This window comes from Augochlora pura, chromosome 4 (assembly GCF_028453695.1).
Source record: "Augochlora pura isolate Apur16 chromosome 4, APUR_v2.2.1, whole genome shotgun sequence".
Classification (NCBI taxonomy): Eukaryota; Metazoa; Arthropoda; class Insecta; order Hymenoptera; family Halictidae; genus Augochlora; species Augochlora pura.
Genome location: NC_135775.1, coordinates 26332315 through 26350122, shown reverse-complemented (window position 1 = coordinate 26350122; position 17808 = coordinate 26332315). Strand labels below are relative to the sequence as shown.

Sequence of the window (17808 nt, the reverse complement as noted above, 5' to 3'; positions counted from 1 at the left end):
ATAAATCCGCAAGAATGGGAGGAGTGGAAGGAATAAAGTGTCGGACACAATGACCCCTTTTCTAATTCCGTGGTTTTAATGTTCGTCCGGAGTGGTGTAGACGTTGGTGCTCGAGACACTGCATAGAACACACGCTGGTCGTATTAAATTCGTATATTTTAAAATAACATGAATCGACGTCTCACTAGTAATCATACTTATCACTATTGTAAAAAAACGTTCTCATCGATTATTTCGTCGGCTTCAGTGTGATGTTTCGGAGCATGCACAAATCTCGTGCGGTGGCCTTGCGTCCTCCTGCAGTTTGGATGTCGTAAAATCGTAACAATATATCAGTCGTGAACAGTTCTGGCAGTGCTTTCAACAGACACGGCACCTGGAAATCCAACAAATCCAACGTTCGGCTTTCGATCGATCAATTAACGTATAAACAGGATCCCAGTTACACTCACCAGCGTTTGTGGCATTCCCTGCAGCACGATGCGAGTTCTGTCTTTGCCGCATTGCACCATCAGACGAAGGAACTGAAGTATGAAATGAGTTTGCTGCGAGACCTCGCCGTCTCTGCCAGCCAAGAAAGTGAAAATCGTGAACAGGCCGTTTAGAGCGGTGAGCAGAGGATCCCTGAGGACAATCGACTTCTGACCGTTAGTGGGTCCCTGGGCCTGGGGGCTCTGGGACCCGAAAATGGGATTCGAATCGCCCGCTTCGTTCAGTCGCAGAATTTTATTTGGCACGCCGAGAGCGTCCAACTCCTCGGCATCTAGATCTCGTCGCACGCGTTTCCTATTGTTGCCGCGATATGGATTCGAATTGTTATACTCTAGGGTAGAAAATATACAGTACACGCACAGCTTCGCTAAAACGGAAGACTGTGGCTCTACGAGTTCTTCGCTTCTGAAAGAAATTTGGAGTCAGCATTTCAACCAAATTAAATAAAACTAATCATCGATACCAAGAATTGTGACTTACCGTAACGAGTTATATAAATACTGTGGAATGATATGATTAATGAGATCTAATGTACAGTTCTCAATATCAAGATGAAAAATTGCGAATGCTAGATCCACCGCCTGGTCAAGTTCCTGCTGGTAACGATACCTCAATACCTCTTTCACTATGTTCGAAACGAACCATAGCGAACCTCCAGTATTTAATAAAGACTCCAAGGACTGCGTTGCTTGGATGTTTATCCAGCCTCTTTGATTGATATTCCTCCATACTGTTTCTAATTGTTCGAGGATCGGTTGCCTCGATATGATGCTGAAAAAATTAAAACTTTTAACTCCTTGGAAACGTTTATAAAATTATTATAGGGCGGTGAATTCTCTACCTGTGCGACATAGAAAGAACCTTGTTCTTCGACTGAGTGGGAGGATGTACGTCGTACTGCATCTTCCTAATGATCTGGAACATTAAGCTCGACCGTTCCTTCAGATTGTCCTGCATCTCGTCACCAGGTAGAGGTGTCAGGAAGTGTTGCACCATATTCATGGGTTTCAAAAGAGCGTCCTGGTGAGTGATGCTCATGTAAGCGCAGAGCCAAGCCGCTGCGCAAACTGGCAAACTACATGCAGTGGCTCTGAGCCCATCGAGAGCTCTTTTCACGTCCCCAGCTCCTAGGACATCGCTTTCCCAGGCACAGAGAAGCTCCTTAACAGCGCCCATAGCTGACTGACACGCGATATGCCATTTAATATTGCTAGATTTGAAATCTGAATCCGGGGAATTGATTTGCGCTAAAAGAGCATCGACTCTAGCAGGGTCGATGTTCTGTAACATTTTCTGGGGCGACTTTGGTTGATTGCGTTCTGGCATGCATTCGCGCACCCATTGTTCAAAGAAAGAGTCCCCGCCACCTTCTTCGAGGACCGCTTCGGAACCGTAGGTCTGCACTATGGAGCACAACATCAGGAACGATACTTCAAAGAGCATCGCTCTGGTAGCTGCCGTCTTTGGCGGGACAGGTTCGTTGATCTGTTTGCTGCACTCGTTGAACTTGATCAACTTGGTTACAAAGGTCTTCAGCTTGCCCTCGACGGTCGCCACTGCCAGCATCAATTCGAAACTTTTTCCAGTGAGCACCTGGTACAGCATACTCAGCAACGCTTCGTGTATCTTCAAATAGTCCGCGTTCAAGGTCTTCAGAATCCCGGAAAGCGTCGGCTCCGCTCTTACGATCACCTTTGGGATCGAGGGAGTGGATGTTGAGGACTCTAATTTTTGCAAGGTGGCAGTGACACCTTCCCTTCTACTGCTCAGTTGTTTCGCCTGCTTCTCTGTTACCAGGCCGACTTTCTGGAGGGCGTTTAATAGACACTCGACGCTGTTGCAAGAGCACGCAGTATCCATAATGTCCAGAAGAGGCGTGAACTGCAGAAGCAGCTCAAAAGCATCCAAGATGTCCTGGGAGTACTCCAATTTCTCGTCGCCGTTCGAATGTGCAACATGCAGTTCTTTCAAGATCAAGGGGACCTTGAGGAACGTCATTGCACCCCATTGGGACTCCTTGAACGTCGCCGTCACGTTGTGCAGACACATCAGGCACGCGCGAATTATCTCACAGTACAATCGAGCGTTCGTATAATTCTTTAGTCTCTGAACCATCAGCAACTGATTAACAAACACTGCTGTCTCCGTGCTCGGATTCAACAGCACTTGTACCGCGAACAACGGTTGCAAACAGTGCGTGATTGACTCCATTTGAGTCATCTCGGGGGACAGCGCCAGGCACTCTACTTCTAGATTACACAGCTTCTTCAGGGATTCCTCAATAGGCACCGAAGATTTTAGGCTGCTTGTCTTCAACAGGGCCTCAATCTCCTGGCACTTCTTCACAACGTCTATGTACAAATCTGTAAAGGATATTCAGCATGAAATGAAAAATTCTTTGAGATAATATTTTTCGGCCAATTTAGCAATTACCTTTGTCATCATATTTGGCTAAGTACATCATTGCGCATAGAAAGTCCGAACTGAGCATCTGTTTTAATATACTTGCAGGTTTGTCCATCAGTTCGGTGGGCTGTGGCGTCAGTGGACTGTTCTGTGGCATTTTGGTTAAAGTATGAAGGTAGCACTGCAACAGCCAATGCACGATAGACAGCACAGCAGCTGCCAGGAGGTCTTCCTCTGGTTTGCCACGACATGTTATACCTATTTGAATAGATTCTAGAAATTCTAGTAAACTTAGGATGCAGTGTGGTTTGTGGAACGCGTCATATTTGCTAATTCGTTGGAGCACAGCAGCATAGGAGACCAACTGAAAATATATTTGACTTAGTTACTATATTCAATAATACTGTAATGGTGATTTAAAATCACTACATACCTGAGAACTCAACGAATGTTTCAAGTAAGACAGTACTAATTGATTTGGACCAAGTCCTACTAATGCCTGTTGTAATATACAGTCTGCTAAATTATATACATCTCCACTGACACCTCTTGGTAATATCTGTAAGAGGAAAATTACTTTGTAGACCTTGTGATCTTAAATTAAATTAATTATAACTAAATAAAACTTACCGTTTTAATATTAATACCCCATTGCAGATCACTCCAGCGTTCTCTCCATGCCCGTAGCAAAAGAGCCTTCAAGCTGCTGGTTTTACTAGTAACTTTAGTCTCCATAGCAGATGTCAGAAGATTACGCATAATTTTTTACCCACAAATTAGGTCTGCAATAATATTAATCACCATAAAAAAATTGTAACAAATGATTTCAATTAAAAAGTGTACCACATGTATTTCATAATTATTAACAGAGTCGAATATCACACTTTATTTTTGCACATCAGATTAAAGCACATGTCACAAAACAAATTCACCTCTTAACATAGATTATTTTAATACAAAACAATGTTAAATATATTGATATGTAACCCTGTACAAATATAATATGTATAATCTGTGACTGTATTAAAGTGAAGCTTGAAATGAAATTGGAAAAATAAATTTCTCTCGTAACTAGTATACGTACCTCATTTCACCAAATTTATTTATATAATAAATTACTATAACTGGCATATTTTCTTTCGATACTCAGAGCGTAACCTAACCACTGTCGCCATGGTCGTTGCCACAGCGTTACTGTTAGCTTGTTGGCTGCCAGGGGCGATGGACAATTCACGTTGCAATGTGATTCGGTAGTCGGCGAACGAACAATCGATTCCGAACGCCTTCAGTCCCGTCCCGTATCCAACTGTCCTATTGTCAAATGTTCGTCTAACACCAACGAAGCCTGTTACCCTAAAATCCGTCGTCCCAATACAAAATGTTAACGCCGACACGCACCCCCTAACTCCAACTTTTTCAACCCACAGAACCATTCAAGAGTCGAACGGAACAATTAATATCAACAACCTGTCATGATCATCTACGTTGTACAAGTGAAGCATTTTTCTATTTAATTCATGCCAACCAAATAATTCGATTCAACCGCAAACCATTATCGTTCACGAAATTTTAAAGGCACCGATTGTTTAAAAAAGATGGGTGTATGCGCTAGAAGAGCACCGCAATCGTCTTTCAGTATCTTGAATTTGTTTGTGTGGCAAGGATGGAGTTTCATGGTCTTCATAGGCCTCCTAATCGCAATCGGACTATTTTATCAACAATATATAAACGTACGTGCCCTAATCACCTGCCTCGTTTTTGCGTCTCCATTACGTTTCTTCCTGCAATTATGTTCTTTCATTGCATCTACAGAAATCCTGAATGCTGTACGCGGAGGCCCGGTATATCTGACCCTCTTCAGGTCAGAGAAACGGGAGGAAGGGACGGTAGGGATGGAAGGGTCGGACGAAGCTGACGCCGATGCGGTTTATTACGGGACCCTGTGAGGAAACGAATTCCTTAAGGAATACCTTTTACAACTATGCGATACTTTCCAACAATGACAAATGCAGGGTGAAAGCATCGTATCTATTTTACTCCGTAGTTTGCTGTAACCAATCACCCATGCGATCTCTACGTATTTTAACGCAAGATTAACGCGGCGAGGATGGAACAATGGGGCTCGTAAAGTTCATTGCAAACATCGTTCAACAGCGAAATGCTCGAAGGAAGTCCCGGTCATTTTCCGTCACCGATAATGGAATACTATTTCGGAGTTGAATATCCAATGACTCACTGATGTGTACCGAATGCGTCGCGACTTCGACCAGCCATCCGGAATTGATTAATCTGATGCAACGTCCGAGACGCAAACATAACTGTTGCCTCACAATCTTCCGGAAACATTTCTCAAACAATAGAAATTCTACAACGACTTTTCCGCGAGAACAAACATAGCCAAGGAAGCTCCAAAGTTCCAATCATGGAATCTCGCGCTTTCTAAAATTCTGTAAAAATTCACGGAGATACTTCTGACCCGATACATGTAATTACCATAAAAATAGAATAATTATAAAATGGATTTCTTGATCAATATTTTTCTAATAGGACCGCGAAGAATAATCGTCGATTGAGAATGGAAAACTTAACGACGCCTGTTCTCTCACTGTTTTCATCGAACAGAGTTTAGTCGCATCTGTATAGAAATAGAGACAATGGGCGAACAGTACCGCTAGATTTTAAAATTGGAATCACGGGGCGAGGCGAGCGTATTTATTCTGCCCTTGCAAAGCAACAGCCTATCATTTTCGACAATGGCAGGCAAATGCTTGGAAGAGCGTGCCAAGTACACGTATACGTTGTAATAGCCGGACAATTAATTATTTACGGTCATGGGGATTTCCTGGTCTTCGATAACGATCGGCTTGCTACAGGAAAATCGAGCGAAGAGAATTCCAAAATTGATTGAAATTCTACATCGTAAAAGGACTGAATTCTTTAGATTCGTAAACACATGATTATGTAAAATTTATTACAACTTTAGTGAAATGCCACAAATACGTGTCGTCACGATGAAAATAGACCGCAGATGTGTGGAGTGCATGCCGATGCCATATATGTATCATCATGTTTCATAAATGCGCACATGGCATAGACGCATCGTAGTAACAATCTACACGAACGGTTTATTAATCGTATTTGTTCCTCGATATGTTACAGTGTTTTTAACTGCGCAAGCAATTGATTTCTTCAATAAATTCGATAGCGATTAAATAACCTCTATACATGCAATATTTTCCAAAAAAATTGTAGATCTTGTTCCAAAACCGAGTAAGCACAGTCGATGCAGAAGAGACGCGATGATCTCGTTGTAAACAGTGTTGCTATCATCGCCAGATAAATCGTATCTGTGGCCAAGACAAGGTATCTCCTTCTTTCTCTCTCTCTCTCTCTTTGGCTTTGTAGAACTCGCGAAATCTCGACAGAAATTGATCCACGATTTCGTCAGTCAGTACAGAAGAGTGTTTTGAAGCGGGTCGCGTTGCGTCTCGATTCCTCTAGGTATCGTTGCGTGCGGTGTTCTCAGCCAATCGTGACTCCGGTCGGTGGTGCGCCTGTGTGACGCATTAACTGCCACGCTGGCATCTGGCAGTTCAATTGACAATCGTCTAGGGCCGAGCGCGCGGTGCAGTATTCTCGGAAAACAAACAGACCGATTGTCGGATCAGAGAGCACCGCGACGCAGTGTCTCCGAAAAATCGGATTCGGCTTGCGTGTGGAGACGCGTTCGAGGGGGGGAACGGCGGAGCCAGTGATCGGGTCGTGGCCGAGCGATGCCGGTCCGGGTTGCTCGAAATATGCTTGTGCCAGCAGGCTCGAGCTGAAAACCGGTCTATCTCTCTCTCTCTCTCACTCTCACTTCGCGTGTAGTGTGTGGTACGGTCTGGCCTCTCCATCAGGGTGGGGCGAGAGAGCAGAAACGAACTGAGTCCGTCCGTTGGTCGGTCCGTGACGGCGGGTTTCCTTCGCTCCGTTACTTATTGTTAGTTAGTCGGGACTGGCGTGCTGTGTCGTCGCTATCTTCGTAAGGTGCATCTTTTGTCGGTGCAGTGGCACGGCGAAGGCGTGGGTGCGTGTGTCTCAGGTGTTACATGGGAGCGTAGAGCGCACGGTTCTCTCACGCTATAGTGTTGTCGCACGCGCGCACGGTGCTTGAAACAAGAACTGCCGGGATTATGTCGTCGATGGACATGAACCTGATGGAGCTCCTGTTCTCCAGGGACGACTCGTTTCTGAAAGGCGACGTTAAGGACGAGCCGTTCATAGACGCCATCGCGGTGAGACGCACGATGATTACTCTTTCTATTTCCCTCTCTTTCCGCAAACACGCCCCTCGGGAAAAAGATTCTATTAAACGAAGCTAGTCCAGAGGGAGTCACGGACTGTTCTTGAACCGTGACGATTTTTTTTTATTCGCACGAGATCGTCGGTTCATTGAGTAATAAACTCGCGTGTATTAATACCGTTCCCTACGTCTTAACCGAATATTGTAGCACGGTTCTTCCCCGTTTATATAAGACGCTCTTGGGGATCTCCGAGAAATCTTTAGAAGTTCGTGGAGAGAGAGAGAGAGAGCGAGAGAGAGAACTGGTATCCGGAATGCTAATACCGGGAATAATACCCAAGGCTGGCGAAACCTTTTTAAACGACTCATGCTTTACGCAATCGCTTTTGAACGGTGCAAAGAACGCGTCGCGGTCTTGTTATCGATTCCGATAGCCTGCTTTCCGGATCTCGCGTGGATGAGAAAGGTGTCGCGCGGTCCCAAAAAATGCGGCAGCGACGGAGAACGGTTCGATCCGCGTACCGGCGGCGGCACATTTCACCGGTCTGTGTGTGCCACTTTCGTCGCATCTGCCATTCTCATTACTTGGTCTCCTTTCATTCTTGGCTATTAGCTGTTTAAATGCTTTAAAAGAAAACATTCCCACTCGGGCCGACAAAACGGAAATCGACTATTTTTAGACAGCACCCGGATGTTTACATCGACCCCTTCAATTAGCAATCTCTGTCCGACGAAAGTCCCCAATAGATTCCGGCGTTTCCAGCTATTCGAGTTAACATATGGTGTGTGCGACCCACGTGCGCTGCGCGTGCACGCTCGCACGCCGACGGCGACGGTTCTAAGAGCCTCGCGTCGCACTGTGTCCCCGTTGGAAGAACAATGATCGCAGCTGCAAGGACCAAACCGGTTTAGAAAAATTATTATTACCACCGCGAAGTAACGTAATCGTTTACAAATCATTTTCATAGAACGTCGCAGACGAATGAGAACCGTTTTATCCCCGGCCATCACAGAAAACCACGTGTAATCGTATTTTTCTCGGGAAGAACTTTGTTTACGACTCTTTCGGAACACCTGTCGGACGGTAATTAAACTTAACTAGGCGCAATTACCGCACAATCTCGTCAGGTTTTTGTAACATATGGAATGACTGGGATGCACGTGCCGGTGCCGCGATCGCCGCCATGTTGGATTCCCCGATAGCACATCGTCGGACACCTTCGGTGTATAACTCCGGCTCGAAACGAGCCTTATTAGCGTCGCTTTGATTTACGACCCGCGTTTCATGAATGCATCCGACCGAATTGCACGCTGGCGACCCGAGGCGCGCGTCCTTCCACGGTTACTGGCTGCGATCGAGCGACGGCCCGCATTGTTCTCCAGGTTAATCGATTTAGTTACCTGCGGACAAAAGGTGCACACACGGGCGCCTCCGGTTTCGAATCAGACCGAGAATGCGAAGTTACTCATCGTGGCGAGCGACCTTCGAACGCGGCATACCGTTAACTTACGGGACTCCCTCCGATTAGTCTTGAAAATTTCTGAATCATTTTCGCTAAGGGGACGACTAACCCTGGGATTTTTGTCGGCTTCGAAAAGAGTTCGGGAACGAACTTATAATTACGCTATGACGCATACTGGTTCTCGTATCTGCTTCGGAGCAACCGTTGCTCCCAAACATTTTCAAAAATATTACAGAGTTCCCTCCCAAGTAAAGAACTCGTTGGAATTCAGAGAGATTGTGCTGAAAAATGTCCAAAAATACATCGACGAGCCGTGTTTGTTCTGTGTCCCGATAAAAAGATCGCAAAAAAACTGTCGGACGGCTGGAGTTTGATCCACGAAAAGCAGCTTATTTCGCGTGCTCGGGAAAATACGCGACTTCCAAGCGTTAGCTCAGATTTATTTTTAGTCCTTTTAAACTGTATGGAGAAAACATAAATCGCGTCTCGTCTCTCGGGCTCGCTGCTGGACATCGGACAATGTTGCGGTCTTCCCGGCACGACGCGCGGATCGTTCCTTGTATTCTTAGTTAATTATTGGCGTCGCGGATCATGCTCGTTCTAGTCTTTTTGTCGGACAGCCGCGCAACAATCGCAGGATCGCCCGAATTCGCTCGAATCATCGGCTTAACTATATTTACCATAGCTCGGGGAACTGGGTTAACTGACATTGGGCAAACGTTCGCGTCCGCGGCTCGCACCATGCTCGCGGCCATTTCTCAAGCTTCGCTAAGTCGATTAGCCCGACTTTCAGCCAGCACCGCGTACATACGTAAGTGGAGCACGCGATCATCAACAGAAATTGTTAGTGCCCGCGAGATCGGGGATCGTTTTTGATATCGAGAAACAAAGTCGACGCTGCTTTTCGATGAATAACGCGAGTAGGATGAAAAAACAGCGACCATGACATCTGCGATGCTCTTTGCGCATCATCTGGAAATATTCTCGAATTAACATCTATTCCGTGCTGCATACATAGTCGTTTGTTTGCGAATCTATAGATCACGATGAATTCTTAACGAGCTGTAAGATAATAGCTGTAACCTCGCGGCGAGGCAGAGAAATCAAATCGGTTAACTATAGAGTTATCGTTTCCTATCGTTTGCAATATTTTCGATAGCTAGAAATAATTGCACGGGGTTCCCGTTTCATGTTTAAGGCGGAAGAATGGCTGTCGAACCCGGACAACCTCCTGGACTCCATCTTCAAGCAGGAGGACAATCAGTTCAACCTGATGAAGGACGAGCTGGACACGATTCCGTCCTCGTCCTCGGACAGTGGGCTGTCCAGCGCGTTAAGCCTCTCCTGCGAACAGCAGCTGAGCCCTTTGCTGCCCATCGAGGAGATCAGCAACTCCGAGATGAACAGTCCGCAGAACTTTATGGACTTCGAGTCTATGGACAGTCCGAACCAATCGGTGGGCAGCGTGGACAGTCCGATCAGGTCGGTGGTCAGCTCCAACATTGGTTCACCTGTGACAGACGTTGCCGAGGAGATAGACGTGGAGCACACCTTGGTGGCAGTCGTGAACCCTAACAATACCTCGGCCGATGCCAGCGCGACCATCGTCGCGGAATCGCCTGTCGTCGAATTAGGTAATCGAGGATTTTTCTACAACTACGATCATTTATAAGAGGTAGGGTTCGCTGGAAACAATGACCTTCAGCGCGATCAACTCGCACGATTTATGATTATTAACCTTCGCGAGGCTGACGCGTTCGATGATTTCATGGCAGCCGTTTGTCAGATGCGTTCAACTTCTTACGCATACATCGTTCCAGTTTTTTTTCGACCTACTTCTTCGGGCTAACACGTTGTCTCGCTTACGAGACTTCTAATGCAAGCGATGCTTCGAACGGAATTTATCAAGACATTAGAATTTCGAGGAAACGTTTGCGATTGCAAGGGGCATTGACCAAATTCCCGCGATTCGAGGACTAAATGTGTCGAGATTGCCAGGGAGGATCTCGCTCGCGAATCGAAGGAGGAATATTCACTGCGACGTAGAAACAGCGAGTGGAATTATTGGATGAATTCGGTAGATATTGTTCGGTCTGTCCCGGTTGTTTGTCTGCTAGAAACAGATATAATGACTATTCGTTCGCCAGATGAACGCCGTTTGAACAGTTGTCGCGCGTGTTTCTCCGTACACATCGGAAACTAGCTAGCAGATAGTAGACGCTCGTCCAAGGTTGAGGAGATAATGGTTGATCCGGGGAATCGATCGGCACTTCAGAGCGAGACCTTTATTTTTAGACGAAACGGCGAGCCCGTTGTTCGATAGGACGATGCTACGACTGACCATGCGAGGAGATGATTGCAAGATACGAATGTTTTCGTTTCAGACAAAATAGCGCAGCAGCAGGTGCTGGCCGTGCCGCAGGAGGCCAACACGCTGAACGTGCGCAATGTCGCGAGCAACGGCAAACGAAACATCAGGCAACTGATACGGGTGACGCCGATGGGCTCCGGGAATCCGAGATCGATCCTGCTGCCGGTCAGTCTCAAGGACATGAAGGATGTGAAAACTATCAAGATCATCAACGCGTCGCAGGCGCGGAACCTGAAGGGCTTCAAGATCAACCAGGCGAACATCATCAACAAACCTGTTCAAGTATGTCGCAAACGAAATTCCAACATTTCTTAACTACCATCTAACGATAACTAAAGGCTCCTCGTAGACCTTGAGACAAGTTTTAAATAATAATCGTAGAGTATTAGCTTTTCAAAAATTGGATAAAATTTTTGGCTCCTTGTTTCGCGCAGATGACCATCAAGCAGGAGGACTCGAGCAGCGAGAAGGGTTGCAACTCCAGCGACGAGGTTTCCGAGTCCGACTCGCCCTATCCGAGGCTAAAGCTGAACTCGGAAGAGAAGCGACTGCTGCAGAAGGAGGGGATCACGTTGCCCTCGCATTATCCGTTGACGAAGCACGAGGAGCGCGAGCTGAAGAGGATCAGGCGCAAGATCCGCAACAAAATCTCCGCCCAGGACTCGCGGAAGAGGAAAAAGGAGTACGTGGACGGGCTGGAGGATCGCGTGAAGCAGTGCACCGAGGAGAACATGAGCCTGCTGAAGAAGATCAAGGCGCTCCAGTCGCAGAACCAGAGCCTGGCCGGGCAACTGAAGAGGCTGCAGGCGTTGCTGCAAAAGGGCAACAAGAGCGCGCAGCCCGCTACCTGCCTGATGGTCTTGTTGCTCTCGTTGGCCCTGGTCGCTGTACCGAATCTGCGGCCGCACTCCAATTCCAGCAACGAGCTCACCAAGGAGCAGGAGCAGCCTGAGAAAATGCCACCGTTGGCTGGTGAGTGGAACGCGCTTCTCTTCGCATGCAACGGTATTTTTATTTCTCGACCAAGCAACGAGAATGGGATCTCTCGCATTATGGCGGCCTGAATGGGGGCTGACGGGGACAAATTCTCTAATCAGGCTAATACCTTTCATGATGCACTATTTTCAGATTTTTCTCAAGCTATAAATTATCGTTCAAAGGTTAGAGAAAATATTATAGGATGAATATCAGGCGAATATCGGACGAAGCGAGCATAATTTTTACAGGAAGCAAAAGAATCTCGGCGTTGTCCGAAGCCCGACGCGTGTCGCGAACTCGCCGGACCTTTTCGGACCGTTATATTAGCGGTTACGCGGGCTGAATGGGTTTGATAGCGCTCCCCTGGCATGGCCCGGAACATTGAACCCCACGGGATTGTGAAAGGCACAGCCCTGCGCGAGCGCGCTCCTTTCTTTTTTCTTCTGTTTCGCTTTGGCTTTCACGTCCTGCGGTTTGCTGCTTCTCTTGATCTCGCTCGTTGCTCGCACGGTCGAGAGCCGGCTTTTTACCCGGCCGGGCAACCAAACGATGAACCACCATCTTGTCCTTTTTACCGGACCCAGCGTTTATTTGGAAGCGAAGTTATCGCGGCGCCGCGGCAACGACGTTGTTAATCATCCATGTCAGGTGTCTCGCGCGATCACAGTCGATGATCTATGGATCGCGATAATTTTGCATAAGGCAAAACTCATGAATTTTCGCGCCGGCGACGATAATGATGACCAATTAGCCGGACAGCCGTTTCGAATTTAGTTCGCCGACCGCGGTTGTTTTGAGCCGTAGCATAAACGTCCGGCGACACTCGCCGCGATAATTTATCGATGGGTTTTTGTAATTGTCGCGAAGGATTGATAACCGTGTGTGCTGTCGTCGATAACGAACTGGATCGATCGATCTACACGGTACATATTTCGGAATTGTTCACGAGATCGCTGTACGCGGGAGACACAGTAGCGTCGGCATGGAAAGCCTCGATCGTCGAACAGATCTACGTGTTTTCATTATCTTGAGTCCGCGATTAGGTAACCCCAGATAATTGGGTGACGTTAGGCGAACGTTTTACGTAACCGTAGAGCTTTTCGTTTCGATCAGGCTTTTTTAAAGCGCGACGTTCTCGCCCGTCTCTAATCGTCGCAACGAAAACTATCAATTGAAACGACGCGACGAACGGAGTTGGACGCGGGTTACCTTTCTTATCCTCTTTTCACGATACCACTCGATCGACGGACGATATAAAATACAAATAAATAAATGCACGAGTTATGAACAGCGCCTACGTGACCCAAGGCACGGCCGCGTGCTATAAATACTCGCCGACCTATAAATAGACAAGATAATTATCTTCCGGGGCGTGGAGAAGAATCCTAGGCGATCGATTAGCATTCGCGCGACGCTTTTCCGAAATAGCAGCGTCGCAGCGGATTCCGGTGGTCGCGGCTCGAGCTCGAATTGCGCCATGGAAAAATAGCGATGCGATATCAGCGGCATTTCTGATTGCGACACCGATTCGTTCGCTCTCTCTCTCTCTTTGTGGTTCTGCGATTCAGCGAATCGATGGATCAAAGGTTCACGATCGGCGGTAAGGTCAAACGAAGTCGACCGAAAATTGATTCGCGCGCGAGGTCTGTCAACTCGCGGCACGGTTCCCTCTCTGTTGGCCTGAGTGGCTTCGCGTGCTCGCTCGTCCCTCGATTTTATCGGATGGCCACGATAGAGGTATACATATATTGATAACGAGAGACAAACAGGATATTTCGAAAGCGAAATAACTATGGGGGCCCGATATATTAAACACCGCTCGCGCGGCGTGTCGAAACCGGAGCAGGCCGCTCGAGATCGAGCAGAAGTTGCCCAGCTACTTTCTAAACGAGGGCAAGAAAGCACCGATCCTTTCCCGCCGATTCACCGATCCATCTCACCGATCACCGTCCACTTTCTCGTGGATTATTAACTGATTAAGTCCAATGCACCCACGTGGGACCGTAAAATGCAACTTTAGTTTTGTTTCGTCGACGAGGAGGCTTCTTTCCAGCAGCGTTACAATGTTATCGACACGCGTGTACTTTATCTAGCGCCGCGATCGAACGTGCAATCATATTTTTATCGTTCTAGTAATTTTTCATAGATGTAAAAATTTTTATCGATTATTTCTCAAGCAGTGTTTCCTGTCCTGATTTAATTAAATCGAAGGCACATGGCGGCAACGAGGAATCGTTTTCATTGATCGCGAGCGAATTTTCTTGAGAATTTAATAATTATCTGAAGAGCTTGGAAATTGCCAAAGAATACAATTTCATAAGGATCCAAATAGAAAAATGATATTTTAATTGGTCGCAGTACGAGGCTCGGCCAAGGAATGCTCCTCCCTGACGTAACCCGATCACCTTCGGCCGGGGAATTATACCTGACCGAGCAGTCCTCGATGTTTTAGACGGGACGAGGGGGGAGGCCCCCCTCCGAGGTGTCATTGAACTTGATTAAAATTCAAACGTTAGGAGTTTAGGACCGGTGGCGGGTACGTGGAGCGCGTTCGTAACCAGTTTCCCGGCTCGGTTACGAAACACACGAGCCGAGCCGCGCCGCGCATCGGATCCGAGCAAATACTATGTATGTGCACCGAAAGAAACGATTAACGACGGTGTAACCACTAGCCGAGATAATTGCTCCGTTCCGCCGATAAGAGCGAACGCGTAAACATGATAACTGCATCCTCGAAATTGCCTCGGGCGCGATATCGTCGTTGCGATCTCGCCTAGTTTTTAAGCCGTCGACGAGACGGTCGATTATAGCGTAATTGGATTAGCTCGAGATCGATAGTTCAATCGATGGGAATTGGGGAAAAAGAGTTCGTTTTGGTAAAAGACGTACATTATGCTCGAAATTGACGATGCCGTCCCATCGCGTGTTATCTTCCGATTCCTTTTCAGTTCTCTGTTATTTTGATCGAAACAATGATAATTCCAATTGGTATGCTCTTTGTACTGTCGTGCCGTATGTGCGTAGATGACGTAATCCTCGTCTGGACGTAGCACTTTGCTGTCCTAATTCCGTCATAGCGGAACTTTTTTACCGTGATCGCAGTAATTTCTTTCTTCTTGCTAACTTGTTGTTATTATTATTATTATCATTATTATTGTTCTTGGATATTTTATATTTTTCCAATTTTTTACAATCGTAATGTTATTTATTACAATCCTGATGTTGCTTTTACGTCCTATGTAACTTAATTTCTTTCATCAAGTCTATCAGAACTTCGAAGAAATGTATTTCACAGAGTGGCAGTAAATCTCTCGAGAAACACTGACGGAAATTCATTGGAATTCCAGGTCGCTCCCGAACGCTGCTCTACACGAAGAAGCTGATGGACGAGGAGCTGCAGCAATACGGCGAGGAGTTGCTGCAGGAGGTGGAGGGACTATTGGACCACGATTACAGCCCGGTGATCCAGCCGCCCCTTTACAAGCGTCCTCGCCTGGACACGGAACCGGCTCCGAAATGCGTCTCGTCGTCCGACCACGTCGGGGGCACGCTCTGCGGCAGAAGGGAGGGCGGCATGTTCTTCAAATCGAACCGGAAGTACATCGAGCACCCGTTGGACGACGTGTGGCCGCCGCCTAATCCCGGCGGGTCGAAGAACGGCAAGGTGGTGGACAAGCTCGAGGCGCTGACCAACGAGCTGAAGATCAACATCTCGGACTCGGAGGGCACCAGAACGGTGCTGCTGAAGGTGCCGCAGGAACAATAAGGGCGGCTCGTAGCGATCAGCGGGCCCTTCTTTGAAATCTTCACTAAACCCTGGAGAGCCCCTCCCCAAGAGCGACGATTCCGTCACGAGTCGATAATTATTCTCCGCGGTGTTTCTAAGAGCACGGAGATCGCAGGGCCGCCTCGACTTCCGCTGGACCACAGATTGAAAAACGAGGGTTCCCACTTCGAGAGTTTTCCCTCATTCGATCTTCGCTGCAGGAACCGTCGAGAGCCCGTTTTCGCTTTCATTCGATTTTCTTCCCGCACCGAACGCGACGGAGCGTCCCCGATGCGAGCGAGCTCGTTTACTCGATGAATTTTAGAAGAATCGTGCTCGCTATGATCGACGCGAGACAGGTCGATCTTGCAATTGGCTTTTAGTCGAGGATCGCGTTGGACCGATCGTTTTTAGGTGAATTTTTCCAAGAGTTTTTATCGATTGAACGATATTTAAGGATTTATCTATTTATAAGGAGAATTTATTACGAGAGTTTTTACGATCGGCTGTTGCCGATTGTAAGAGATATTTGTACATAGTTACTATAATAGACAACGTAAAATTGACACAGAGATATATTATATATATAAATATACATATATATTATATACTATATATATTAAATATATGTATACCTATCGTAGCTTTAATTTTAAAAAGATTACAATTTATATATATAGATATAGATATGTACGTGCGTGGTTTGCCATACGAGGAAAAGAATTTTTCAGAAGAACGCGTGCGGCAGACCGCGCGAGCAATTCGTCGATGATAATTCGTTTCAAAGATACACATACGAGAATGTGTAGCACGCGTATGTTTCCATCCTTTAGCGAGAGATAGAATTTCTTGATTAGCCGGAAGGATCAGTTTCGTTTCATACTTTTCCCGGAGCTGGGGCTACCGCAGACTATAATTGCTTCTCTGGCTATAGTGCAGAACGATATTCGTTTCCTCGATGTTGTTCAAGCACTGTACACACTTTTATGCGGGCTTGCATTTTTACCAAGTCATTGCTCGACCAGGTATCGATCTTTTTATTGCGTCGCGACTAATATAATTGGCGCATCGATTTTTTTTCTAAATTTATTATCGCGATTAGTCCTCGATCTCCCATGTACACACTCGTGCTGTTTTGTTTTTGTAAATATTTACGAGCTGCAAACGCATAATTGCATAAACCGATTTTGCAATCCGGAGGTAATTCGAGAGATGAAGAGGTCACGATTATGCGAATGTTGGTTTGCATTATAGCCACATATGATCGGTACCATATCACGCGAGAGAAGTCCACGAATCGGATCGGGTTCGAACGACACATTTTTCACCGTACGAAACGTATTTAAAAATCGAAAACTGCTGTGTGTGAAAACACCAGGAACGAAGACTGTATCATACTATACGTTAGTAGCATCCTGACATTAATCTTCGACCTCGAGAGACTATATAATTCCTCGCCTCATCTTCGATTCCTTTTTTGCGCTTAGATAAGTTTTAGGTGACGATTGTCGGATTCGTTTTTACTTTATATATATATATATGTATACATGATATATGTATATGTATGTTATACACGGTGAATCATACACGGGCGCGCTAGGCGCCCCTACACACACACACACAGGCTCCCACGACATTTTCTTCACCATGAATTGTAAATAAAAGAAATCCCACACACCGTGAACAGAACGTGTCTCGTGGTTGTTTGAATTTTTCTGATAGCTTGTACTTGCGTTTTCATCAGTTTTCCTTTGGTTTTGATTCGACGGGACTCGACGGGATACGACGAATCGCGATCGGGTACACGTATATGCGGAGTGTCGTCGACGTTGAAACGGAACATTGACAGGCGTTTTCTCCTTTTTCTATTTAGATAAGTTCAACGATACATTCCTACCAGTAATGTTTATTCAAAAATAGAACCGTTCTATTTTTGCACTATGTAAAAGGGTTGATGGTACTACACTCTAAATTTTGATTCAGTATACGTGTAACGACATTAGGAAATAAAAAGTTACGGTCAAATACACCTTACCCTTCATTTACA

General features: G+C 46.3%; 2 protein-coding genes and 1 long non-coding RNA gene across 5 annotated transcripts; 2 read left to right on the top strand and 1 right to left on the bottom strand.

Moving 5' to 3' along the window:
* Window positions 1-135: 135 nt before the first annotated feature.
* Window positions 136-8725, bottom strand: Med24 (mediator complex subunit 24). Of its 3 annotated transcripts, XM_078178740.1 has the most exons (9): window positions 8296-8725; window positions 3983-4251; window positions 3529-3680; window positions 3332-3457; window positions 2926-3262; window positions 1334-2855; window positions 973-1263; window positions 453-897; window positions 136-376 (listed from the first exon to the last, which is right to left on the bottom strand). In XM_078178740.1, the coding sequence occupies exons 3-9, from the start codon at window positions 3655-3657 to the stop codon at window positions 230-232; spliced, it is 2997 nt and encodes a 998-aa protein (XP_078034866.1). In that variant the 5' UTR covers window positions 3658-3680; window positions 3983-4251; window positions 8296-8725; the 3' UTR covers window positions 136-229. The 3 variants fall into 3 exon arrangements, with proteins under 3 accessions (XP_078034866.1, XP_078034865.1, XP_078034867.1); XM_078178739.1 differs by lacking the exon at window positions 8296-8725 and having other exon boundaries at window positions 3983-4423; XM_078178741.1 differs by lacking the exon at window positions 8296-8725 and having other exon boundaries at window positions 453-894; window positions 3983-4423.
* On the top strand, window positions 4403-5368 carry LOC144468929 (uncharacterized). Its single transcript, XR_013493893.1, has 3 exons — window positions 4403-4628; window positions 4711-4840; window positions 4943-5368. It is a non-coding gene; the product is annotated as an uncharacterized LOC144468929 (long non-coding RNA).
* Window positions 6528-17786, top strand: LOC144468926 (uncharacterized). Its single transcript, XM_078178743.1, has 5 exons — window positions 6528-7175; window positions 9845-10280; window positions 11031-11299; window positions 11452-11989; window positions 15343-17786. Exons 1-5 carry the CDS (start codon window positions 7074-7076, stop codon window positions 15759-15761), a joined length of 1764 nt encoding a protein of 587 aa, XP_078034869.1. The 5' UTR covers window positions 6528-7073; the 3' UTR covers window positions 15762-17786.
* Window positions 17787-17808: the final 22 nt, after the last annotated feature.

Bases quoted from the DNA above. Each gene is read 5' to 3' on its own strand.
- LOC144468926 (XM_078178743.1), top strand. From the start codon at position 7,074: ATGTCGTCGATGGACATGAACCTGATGGAGCTCCTGTTCTCCAGGGAC. The intron at 7,176-9,844 runs GTGAGACGCACG...TTCATGTTTAAG, and splicing joins CGTTCATAGACGCCATCGCG to GCGGAAGAATGGCTGTCGAA. The intron at 10,281-11,030 runs GTAATCGAGGAT...TTTTCGTTTCAG, and splicing joins ATCGCCTGTCGTCGAATTAG to ACAAAATAGCGCAGCAGCAG.
- Med24 (XM_078178740.1), bottom strand. From the start codon at position 3,657: ATGCGTAATCTTCTGACATCTGCTATGGAGACTAAAGTTACTAGTAAA. The intron at 3,458-3,528 runs GTAAGTTTTATT...TTCCTCTTACAG, and splicing joins GGGGTATTAATATTAAAACG to ATATTACCAAGAGGTGTCAG. The intron at 377-452 runs GTGAGTGTAACT...TTGGATTTCCAG, and splicing joins AGGGAATGCCACAAACGCTG to GTGCCGTGTCTGTTGAAAGC.